A 12,407-nucleotide genomic window follows, 5' to 3' on the forward strand; every position below is an offset into this window, starting at 1 on the left:
GTATAAGGTCTTTGCTAATATATATCTAAAAACAAGTGATTCACGGAAATACCCACGTTTAATTTGTGGTCAAGAAAATGCAAGCGATGTGCTTATCGTCTATGTACATAGATATCTATCTATTATATAATCTGTGATAACTGCTATTGTAACGTCAACGTCAATTTGATTTGTCAAAAACTTCAACGAAAATTCCTATAAATTAATAATATTTGTCTCATCTTTCACAAACTAAAATTCTTAGAATTTCTAATTCTAAGAACAAGAATGAATAATTGTTATAGATCAAGTGTTTATTTGATTTCCATTTAATAACAATGGCAAAGAGAAAAGCGGGCTTGAAGAATATCATTTATGAATTGGACAATGATGATATTGAATTGAGTAGTGATGATGAAGCTAAAGAGACAAAAGTGGGACGGTTTGAAACTGATAAGCAGAAGAAACAGCTTCCACATGTAACCAACAAAGAAGAAAATGTAGTAAAAACGCATGAAATCATAAACTTAGATTGTTCGAGTGACAGTATTTGCAGTTTGATTTCGCCCAACAATACCCATATTGGAGGGAAAACTACAGAAACGGACAGTAACCAAACAAGTTATTGTCAAAATGAAATCAATGTCGACGATTCAGAAATACAATTTAAAGATTTACAAAATAGCACTGTTTTATTCAAAGATCATAATATTGTTGTTGATTCTCCATCTAACAGTGATTTAGGTGTTGTAGGATGCGAAAATAGGGCTCCCCTAGTGACTGTGCGTTTTAGAGATAGAGAATTAGCTTGCAAATACAAAAAACTGGTTAGGGAATTTTTAATTGACTTATTGAAATCACAGCAACAACAGTACAAAAATGAAAATTTCAATTCAAATGGAGATTCTGACGTTGAGATTGACATTTGGCCGGAGGAGTTATATCAGGAAGGTTTCGGCAAAATTGAAGAAGATTGCGATGACTTCAGCAAAGATGAAGCGGTTACAGAGTTTGATAATATATCTGAGGAAGATTTTGACAAAATTAAAAAAGTTAATGATGACTTCAGCAAAAATGAAGAGGTTACAGAGTTTGATAATGTATCTGAGGTTGATGACAGTATGTTCTTTGTTGATACAGCACCTTCCGATGAAGCTCATTCTGACATACCAAAATATAGTAAAGTGAGTAGTAATCTAAGAATATCTCAAAATATTTATAAATAACTAATATTTTAAAGAGATAAGATTTGACTGTGTGTTTGTTAGCTATAGGCTCTGAAAGTACTGAAGCAATTTTTTAAATTGTTTCAACAATGGAAAGTAACATTATCATTTCATTCCTTCTGGCATTTGTGCTTCTGGCAAGAGTTAATAATCTAAAGCCCGGCCGCTCAGAGTTTGCATTTCTAACAAGTTGTAATTAAGCACAAGCTTATCACACTAATATTATAAAGGTGAAAGATTGTGTGTATATGTGTAAGTTTGTTTCCCCTTTGCTTTGCTGCTACTGTAGCAATTTGACTGAAATTTAGTATGAATAGATTTGACAATGGATTAACACATAGGCTACTTTCACCCTGGAAAAATCCATGGTTCCCGAAGGATTTGTGAAAAACTGAATTTCACTCAGATGAGACGAACAACTAAGTTGCAGGCGTCTGCTAGTATTGAATAAAAAAATACTTTATCAGCAACTAACATTTTATCCCCATATTTATGCTGTTAAACTGGTAATACTTAATAACAAAATCATCTGCTTTATTTGTATTGTGACCTGCACTTACTCTTAAGTTTATTAATGCTAATAGCTACTTCCTCTGTTATTGCTTGTTTTATTTTCATAATAGATATTTTTACTTTTTATTTCCTACCCTCACTCTGTCAATTTACTGATGAGAATATAATTTTAAGAATTCCAGTTTAATAACCAACATTGTTGAAGAAGAAACTGCATCTCCGACTGCACTCCGCAAGGGACCAATTTGTTTTAACTGCGACGGGGAACATCCACTCAGAGACTGTAAACTGCCAAGGAATCATAATAAAATAGCTGCCAGTAGAAAAAATATTGGTCCCAGAGTAGGGTTGGTAGAAAGTTGCATTTTATATTCATATATATAAAAATGAATCCATATATTCCTTGGACACGACATCACGTGTGAATGGCTGGATTGATTGCACTATTTTAGTTTTTGATGTGTTTGTTATTGTCCGGTTTTTATTGTTTTTATGACAGAATAAATTTAAAAATTGCGGGGAAAATTATAAGAAGCGGTAGGGGTAGTACAAGTTTACATCGATCACGCGGACGAAGTCGCGGAGGACCGCTAGTTACTTATAAAGTTTAAAGTAGGTAGGCACTTAACAGTATTGAAACATCGTCGTTATTAACCCATATTCGGCTCACTGCTGAGCTCGAGTCTCCTCTCAGAATGAGAGGAGTTAAGCTAATAGTCCACCACGCTGGCCCAATACGGATTGGCAGACTACACACACGCAGAGAATTAAGAAAATTCTCTGGTATGCAGGTTTCCTCACGATGTTTTCCTTCACCATTTGAGACACGTGATATTTAATTTTTTTTAAATGCACACAACTGAAAAGTTGGGAGGTGCATGCCCAGGACCGGATTTGAATTCATACCCTCCAGAATCGGAGGAGGAAATCGAACTACTTACGGTCAAAAGGTCGAGAGTTGGTTGGTTGACCTTAGCTGGCGGGTATATGAAGAGTAGGTTATGTGTCTAGTGTGGGTCGAGAATGGTGTGATCTATGTATTACCCGCCTTGCAAGCCATAGCAAGCCGCTACTCGCCACAATGCACTTTAATGTTTAAACATCGCGACAAAAACCGCACAAAATTGATCAGGGTCTATCCAATTCACACGCGGAAAACCAAAAAAAAAACACTCCAAAGGGTGTTACTCTTTCCGTCAAAAAACGACGCGCGCGCTTTTAACTGTCAGCAATAGACTGCCTTACACTTGCCTTGAGGATAATTTTTTTCTTGTCTATCCCACAGTGTGTGATAGTGATAATATGTATCACTATCAATATTTTTGCATTTTATTGCTCAATTTTAATCTACAGACCCATGTACTGTATGTGGCCAATATTTAATTCACAACATACATTTTTGTTGGGTGTAATATGATGATGGTGATGAATATAGTATCCCACAAAAAATAATAATCTTTATTCTGCATTTATTTAATTATGTTTGTATGTTTTGGGTATTAAAAATGTTTAGCTTTGATTTCCAGTCGATACCATGTTGAAGATGAGCAGAAATATGGCCATTTAGTACCAGGCAGGATATCAGGAAACTTGAGGCATGCATTGGGTCTCATGAGAAATGAACTGCCACTGCACATCTACCGTATGAGGCTACTAGGCTATCCTCCAGGATGGCTTGAAGAAGCCAAGATATCTCACTCTGGGATCACACTTTTTGATTCTACTGTAAGTTTTTTAATACCAAACCACATAATAGAGATGATACAGAATGAGTCTTCACAAACCACAATCTTCTTTATTAGATTATTGTTTTTCTTTTAGGGAAATGCTACGCAGGACCCAGAGGAAGAGGACGGTGAAATTTGTCAACCAGGATCCAAAGATAAGTTTGACATTAAGAAGATTTTAGACTTCCCTGGTTATAATGTTCCAGCCAGTTCAAGATACATTGAGGTATTATAAAAGTTAATTTGTTGCTCCTCTTGAATTAACTGCTCTATGGAATTTGGTTCATGATTGACTATTCTTCAATAGTCTAATACAACTAGACTAGAATAGATAGGCTAATTAGAGGGGAATGGGAATATTGGTCATATTTTAAAAGATGTGGCAAATATTCTTATTTTTTTTTTTAATATAAATATTGTATTATTTTGTATCAATATGTTTTTTTAGGAAAGTCATTTATTTGGCTTACCCCCAATGTCACAGCAAGATAGTAAAATGGAAATGTTGCAAGCACTCGCACCAAATGCCATGCAGGCTTATAAACGCAAGAAATTAACATTATTCCCGTCAGCCAATCAAAACTCTTTACTAGAGGGACAGGCTGAAATGGAACTTGACAGTGGAGATGGTATGTATCAGATGATAATTTTGTGAGAAATAATGCATGAATCTCAGTATTTTTGTGTAAGTGGAAATTGATAAGGTAGGTCCATTACTCAATCATTGCTCAGTGGATGATCTGGATGAAACGAGATGGTCCAAAATTGTATGAATAATATATAAAAAGAAAATATTTTTGATTATACAAATCTACGAATTTACTTTCGTAATAATATTCAATCTCTCCCAAGAAATACAACACTACGAAGACTAAAAGTAATAATGGCGGATTGCTGGCCGGCAAGGCAGTAGTCGTTTTGACGTTTACTGTCATTTGTCATGTTGTAGTTGCTTTATCTTGATATTACTCAAAAACTTGGGTCTTGGGTTTTTTTTTATTTCTATAAAATTAGCTACATTTATTCACTTAATTAGATTTTAATAAAATCCTTGTATTTTTAAAATTTTAATGATATGGGTTACAAGAGTTGACCTGAAATCCATTTCAGGTCAACTCTTGTAACTCCTTTGGCGCAAAGTTAGATTATGGTCTAGTACAGTTCGTTTCAAGTAGGATGACAGTTCGTTTCACACTTGAAAGTTTGCCGTGATTTTTTTTTATAAAATAATAATGTTAATTCTTCAGAAATAGCTGAATTCCCATCGATACCACCACTACCCGATGAAGCGCCGCCACCGCCGCCTCCGCCGCCGCCTACACCACCACCAGATGACACACCTTTACCAGTAAACTCCGACAAATCAAACAAATTACCTGACAAAAGTAAAACTACAAATAATAGCATTAAAAAGGAATCCAATAAAGATTTAGTAAAAACAAAAGAAAATTCGACAAATGCAAAGAGAAAATTTGATGGTAATGAAGTTGATTTGGCAACTTCAAGTGATGATGAGTTAGAAGTAATTGAGGTGTTACAAGTCCCTGATATTCCGATACCTAAAGTTGATGAACTCATATCTATTGATGTGGATGACGTTAGTATTGTTCAATATTACCTATTTCATTTTATTAATTAATTTAAATTTGAGGTGCAATATTACCTTAAAAGTATTTAGATCCACAGAAAATTCAGAGAACAAAATCCTATATTTTACCAAACTGCTAATGTTGATTGGTTTGATCCAGAAGCTATTACACATTACACATAATGTTTTTTTGAATTGTGTTAAGATAACATTGCACTTCTTTTTGTTGTTCGTTTTACATCAATATTTAAATTTTCAGGACAAGTCACAGCTTAGTAGTGGACCCGACAGCCCGAGTCTGGTTGCATTAGAAGAAAGAAAAAGACGACTTCTTGACGCTCTAATAGTTGACGATGATCTCAGCATGGAGTATATTGTACTTGACGAAACATTTTCGGACAACACTGACAATGTCGATACTATAAGTAAGGCTGAAACTATTGATGAAACAGAAACAGAAGATGAAGGTCCCAAGGAAATGGATAAAGAAACAGAAATGCAGAACATTAGTATAACAGATTCAGAGAAATGTTCAAAAATTGATATTGATGACACTTTGTCATTGAGTGATGATTCGAAAACAGTCGAAGCAAAAAAAACTGAGCCTCAAAAGTCTTCAATTGAAAATGAAGATAAAAGTACTAAAATAGAAGAGTTGTCTGTAATTGTAGAGGACGTGAATACAAATGTTGAAAAGTCTTCCACTTCAAACAAAGCTATTATGAATAATGTAGTAAATAAGTCTGCCATTGTTAATGAACTTAAAGAAACAGAACTGGAAGGAGAAAAAGGGGAAGTTAACAAGGAGTCTGTGAGTAAAGAGGTCAATACAACAGATTCAAAAACAGGTACTGTAAAAAATACCTTATATGGTACACCTGTCCTCAATGTCGCGTCTCCTTTTGTTAAATTACCTAGTGACGACAAGTTTGCTAAGGACATAAGTGATGTCATACACTTTGAAAATCTCCCGAATTCAACAGGTAAGTTTAAACAAATCAGCAGTTTGCTCAAACGGGTTAAATCTGAAGTAGACAGGATACAGGATTCATGATTAGAAGAAACCGCCATTTTATAAATGTTGTATAAATAAGGTATCAATGTTTTAAAATTAAAATTACTTTTATCGGCCCATACCAAACATTAAAAATAAATAGGCGTCACGTAAAACACAGTCGATGAGATTTTCAAGTAATTAGGCGATGGATAAAAGCAAGTGTATTAATTTTGTCAGATAAACACTTCTAACACTGCTCTTTTACAAAAAAAAAGGTGATAAGGAAATAAATACTAAGAAGTCAAAAAACTAAAGCTCTTGAAATTTTTATAATTCCTTACAATATATGATAGTTTTTGGATAATAATTTGAGAATATAAGACCCAGATATAGCTTTTGTATAAATAAGGTATCAATGTTTTAAAATTAAAATTACTTTTATCGGTCCATACAGAACATTAAAAAGAAATAGGCGTCACGTAAAACACAGTCGATGAGTTTTTCAAGTAATTAGGCAATGGATAAAAGCAAGTGTATTAATTTTGTCAGATAAACACTTCTAACACTGCTCTTTTACAAAAAAAAAGGTGATAAGGAAATAAATACTAAGAAGACAAAAAACTGAAGCTCTTGAAATTTTTATATTTCCTTACAAGATATTATATGATTGTTTTCGAATAATAATTTGAGAATAAGACCTAGATATAGCTTTTTTCTGAACTCGTCTAAGGCAATAGTTAAGTTTAGATATGGAAGGAGAGCTCCGCCATATCACTCTCCAAGCTGTTATTTTCCATGGTTATTATATTACATACAACCTAGGTCGCTGGATTATTATGTTTTGTACACTGCGCAACCATACGCCTCGTTTTCAGAGTCGTAAGAAACAGGTGTTTGGCGTAAACTAAGACATAGTGACAATAACTAATATCACTCAAGTTATGCTCATTATTATATAAATCATGAGAGTTTAAGGAAAACTTTCGTGCCTTGTAGTTTTTCCTTTACATTGTACATATTTCACTAGTTAAATCACTTTTCTGTACTTGATATTTTTGCTATCATTGTTATTTTTTTGTTAAATTATTATAATATTTAACTTGGTAGCTATTATGTAAAAGATTTTCCCGTTCCCATGGGAAAATGCATTTCAGGGTGTTACATACTCAAATGAACTGTATAATAATGCAGTTATTTCTATATCGACGTTGTTATTTATGTGACGCGCCTTTTTATACCAGATATTTGATTGATCATAATCAGTAGACAAAAAATGCATTAGGAAAAACTGTACAGTTCTTAGTTTGGCCTACACACAGATGTTTAATCAATCAAATCAAAAATCATTTATTTCAAGTAGGCTCAGTTTACAAGCACTTTTGACACGTCAGTTGACTATTTGTAAAGATTCTACCACCGGTTCGGAAGGCAGGTCCTGCTGAGAAGATACCGGCAAGAAACTCAACAGTTGCTCTTTTGAAAAAGTCATACAGTATTATAATTTACAATTGATAACAATTACTGTTTACATTTGTTATAGTTTTACTTCCTGTGTGAAGGTTCCTTAAATTATTTTTGCCTGGCATCCCAAGCATATTCCCATATTTTCATGTGCGTTGTGTATGTCGATACGGTGTGATTTTGTCGTAATTTTTCAGTGTGACGTCACACATCCTTTATAATTTTTTTCATTAAGTTACAAACTATCAGGCACATGTGAACGTCAGGTAAAAACAATTTACATATAAATACTTATTTAAACCCAATTCAGATTTTATGTTACCAAGCTGTACATTAATGCTTGATATTAAATAATATTTTTGTACTGAATGTTGTAATATACAAGTACAAACTATACCAAACGTGGTATTTTTGAAAAAATAAAATAAATATCAAAACTATATTATACATTTATTTTCGTTATTGTGATTTATTGCAAACTGCACAAGAGCGACTGACGTGGAAATGTTTTTTTTTTTTAGATAAAAATAAAACAATCGAAATAAGTGTCACAATAATCTTTATTTCTTTGCATAAATATAATACAATATTGAATGTCATGGCTAAATCTACGTGTAAGCATTTGCAACTGAGTGACAATTTAATAATAATCATATTATTTATATTTAACCTCAAACCCAAACAAAATATCAAATGGAAACGCTAAAAACTAGTGGAATATCACATATCAGGCTGGATACAAATAAAGCTAGCCATGTTGCAAAAACATATGTGTTTGCTGACAAAGTAGCAACTTCACAGAATAAAAATAAATACATTATATTATGTACATAAAAATATAGTGGAGATTTGATTTTTTGGATCTGGGGCGCCAACTAACATGCGACCACGGGATGAGAAATGGACAAAATATCTAATGGCGACGAAGTTGTTCCAGTACCATCTTTTTCTCGCCATTGGTTGAAGTTCATTTATTTCTCTTCACGATTATTTCGTTGGTCGCAACGAAATTTAGTAGATATGTTACATGCCTATAAAATCACAGCAAAAAGTGATCCGATTTTAGCTACTTCACTGAGCGCATACATGATCAATTTTGAGTTTAATACCTTTATATATTTATGTATTATTTATTTAAATAACTTTCGTTTGTTTACTATGCGCTCAATGAAATTAAGACAATTAGCTTTTGTTCGCCTCAGTTTTGACGTTGTTATAAAACCTTTGGTTGGTCGCACGTTAGCGCCGCTGTTATAAATAAGCATTGAACCCAGAGATGAGAACCATGTAAGTTCTTCGCTTAATCGCGTCTTATTAAACTATAATAATTTTTTTTCATGGAGAAAAACTGCTATACTCCGCGCCTCGAAACAAGTCCCGTAGACATGGCGCTTATTTATGTCTTAATGGCGCTCATTGACATTTGGTAATGGCGGTCTTATTGTCATTTGTGTACGGCGATGTTAATTTCAGTTCAGATTTTAGCGAGACTTCTTTTGTGGCGCGGAGTCTAGTATTTTGTATGGAACTTGCAGTTGATCCACATAAAGCCGTCCAAAAACAGATGTGTATTCGTTTAAGGTGGTAAGTCAAATGTTCTGATGATACTATTGAGATCTTGACAGCATTAAAGTGTTTTTCAGATAGCATTGGTACGGTGACAGTTCGTTTCACTCTTTGAAAGTTTGGCGCGATTTACGATAACAGTACTTATTATGAACGTCATACAGGCGACAGACACCATACCCACCAATACCCATGCTAACTGAAAACACTTTAGTATAGCAGTAATTCCCCGCCGTTTCAATTCAGTGATAAATACTACTATTGAATTGTACCATAAGGAAAAAATAACTACAACACATATAACCCTTCTAACTCAAACACGAATTTAACAGATCATTTGTTTTTTAGTTTTGACTATAATCAAAATTCCAAGCTATTTAATTTTATAGTTCTAAAAATAGCATGAAATTGAAATTTTTATCACAGAAATTTAACATAATTAAACAAATTAATCTGAATATTAGCCACTAATATTTCAATATCAAATTCATATAAAGAGCTACTTTGCCAATCATTGTCCACAATAACTTATACATTTAAATAAATAATAATGATAATAAATGTCATTTATAGTTTTGTTACTCAATTGTCGTGAGTATTGTTATAAAGGTCTTTTTAACGCTTTCTAAGCTAAAATGTGATGTAATCAAAATAAGAGTAATTTTTAGATAAATTACCCACTTTTTTGTAAGATTTTCCAGATTTATGTACCATCGATATCCTACCTACCTACAGAAATCGGACGTACAGATGAATTCCCCTCTATGATGTTTAAGCTCACATGTTACGTTACAGCCACAATTCCATAAATTAAATCACATGAATGTCAAAATTAAAACGCAAATATTTTTTAACACGTTCGCTGCGGCAGATTTTTCTGTACTTTACTTTGGTGCGTTACGAGGTTTTTTGACCTCATACCAAAAGATTGACCTATATATATACCTCTTGAAGATGCTATACTTACGAGGTCAATTGACCTAGTACCGCAGCGAACGTGTTAAACAGAACAAAACCGATTTTTAGACTTCGTTATTAGTTTAGCATTTTAATATTTACATTCGGTTATACGTAAAATGTAACGTCATTTAACTTAAGGCCCTTGTCACACTTCGTCGATATTTATTAATATGTGACATGATTTATGAATGACCTTTTGGTGTAAAGTAGCAATACACATAAAAATTAGTCGTCGCCATTGTAAGTTCAGATTCTCCACGCAGATTCAGAGTACTGTCTGTCGACAAGTTATGCACTATTTTTATGCATAAAACAGTCACCTCACACAAGGAGTGCGATTCTCACCATATATCTCTAGTGCCTACCTAACCGCATGTTTAAATTTACAGTTTAATCAGCAACTCGTACTACTGAAATATTGGCAGGGATATCTTTAATGACATTAAACGTCATAGCTCATTGGACCCACCCAGCGCTTGATTGACACCACCTCCAACGATTTTATACTATTAAGACATATTGCGTGCCTACAAAATCATCGCAAAAAGTAATTCGAATTAGGTACTCCACTGAGCCACTGTTCACTTACATTATATACCTATTTATGTATATATACACACAAATTAGACATTGTAGATAATATTTAGGTATTATTTGTTTAAATAACTTTCTTTGTTTACGTGACTAAATGAAAATCTAGACGGCACTTTTGTTCGCCTCAGTTTTTGACGCGCTAGTGACATACATATCTAATAGTATAAAATCTTTGACAACCTGGACACTCCGTGTACACACACTACGACATAGCTCGTGACGGAAGAAAAAATGTCGACCAACAGCGGGGAACTCGATAATCGCTCTTTCGTTGCTTTGGGACAAAAGAGAAAATATTTCCATCCTACCTGTATTGGTCGATCTTCGACCAAAACGTGTTTTTCTCTTCAAGAAATATGGTCGCATGATAAGCCTACGCTGCGTTCTTAACCCAGTAAATGTCAATGGAGTTGATGTAGTGATCGTGTTACGAGTTACGAATGTAAACAATTATTAATTTATGTTATTATGGAGAGTAGGTATTTTTACGAGGTTGTTACAACAGTGATGGTATAAATATGAGGGTATTTGATGACTTAAGCTCAGTTGTTCGTTAGGCAGTGTGAACACCGTCACGCTGCTAGTCGCGTTAGTGATTTTGTGTAATAATGTTTTGTGTTGTAATTATTGATCATGTTTTATGTTGTAATTATTAATTGTTTAGTGTGGGCATGGAGAACATGACGGGCCTTAAACCTCCACCCAAGGTCACAAGTGCTCGAGGTATTTCTTCTACCACAAAATGTTGGTACGTTCACTGTCACTGCTACCAGTCACGTCACAATCGTTTGCCCATAGTACTCCATACAAAGAATACTAACAGCTTGTGGCGAGTTGGTGCTGATCAGATGCCGAGTGGATCCAATGAGCTATTACATTTAAAGAGTTGCAGTAGTGGAGGGGCATTCATTTTGAGATCAAACATTGACAGCAATTTCATATTTTAAATGGACTGCTAAATATGATTTGAAAACTCAATATCATGGTACAACTGTTACGAGTACTTTGTTAACTGGAAAGCTTACAATAGACTCAGAACCTTCATTGAGTTTTCCTTACTATAAACGTCAAACTTCCACTTTTCTAAGTGTATTTTTAACTATTTATGTTGATAGAAGAAATAACAATTTCTATATTTTTTTATAAACTGATTATGGAATCAATTTCCATATTACTATAACAAAATAGCAAGTTAATTTTTTATAAAAATGACAGATTAAACTTGATTTTTAGCTGTTGCAAGTTATCTTCTAAACTGAAGTGTAGCCAAGTCTCGGAGATACATAAACTTTGCTGTTGATTAAGTTAAAATAATATATCAAAATAAAAGTTCTGACAAATATAATCTGGCAAGTTCATTTAATTTTTTATCTCTCTTTTTCTGGCCGTTTTTAGCACCGAAATTACCATAATTTGATTTTAAAAAAATCATGCAATGTAAAATAATTTTGAAATGAATGCAACAGATCTACAAACACAATGTTATGTACAAAACAAACAAAGAACTTTGCAAGTATACAATTTCGTTTTATGGAATGATCAAATAAGTTGCTCTTATCATAAGGTTCATTTTAGTTATATTAATTTATTATAATACACGGCTAAAACTCACGTGTTACAACGTCAGATAATGCCCGACTACGAACCCATACGGGGTCCTTAGTCATGTACTGGTTCGTGCAACGCGGCACGATCCAAACGTTCATTTCAATTGTTAGAGCCGAACAAGGCTGATTTTACTTCCTATTTTCATATTGTAACCATCTTTTTAATAATAAACTCTTTAATATCTCAAT

The 12,407-nt window shown here is 33.5% G+C and overlaps 1 protein-coding gene across 1 annotated transcript; it reads left to right on the forward strand.

Moving 5' to 3' along the window:
- Window positions 1–151: 151 nt before the first annotated feature.
- Window positions 152–9,786, forward strand: LOC112043503 (zinc finger CCHC domain-containing protein 8). The gene is made up of 7 exons (XM_024078971.2): window positions 152–1,163; window positions 1,893–2,065; window positions 3,245–3,443; window positions 3,540–3,671; window positions 3,894–4,074; window positions 4,693–5,042; window positions 5,293–9,786. The coding sequence occupies exons 1-7, from the start codon at window positions 318–320 to the stop codon at window positions 6,085–6,087; spliced, it is 2,676 nt and encodes an 891-aa protein (XP_023934739.1). The 5' UTR covers window positions 152–317; the 3' UTR covers window positions 6,088–9,786.
- The last annotated feature ends 2,621 nt before the right edge of the window (window positions 9,787–12,407 follow it).

Source organism: Bicyclus anynana, chromosome 5, assembly GCF_947172395.1.
Source record: "Bicyclus anynana chromosome 5, ilBicAnyn1.1, whole genome shotgun sequence".
Taxonomy (NCBI): Eukaryota; Metazoa; Arthropoda; class Insecta; order Lepidoptera; family Nymphalidae; genus Bicyclus; species Bicyclus anynana.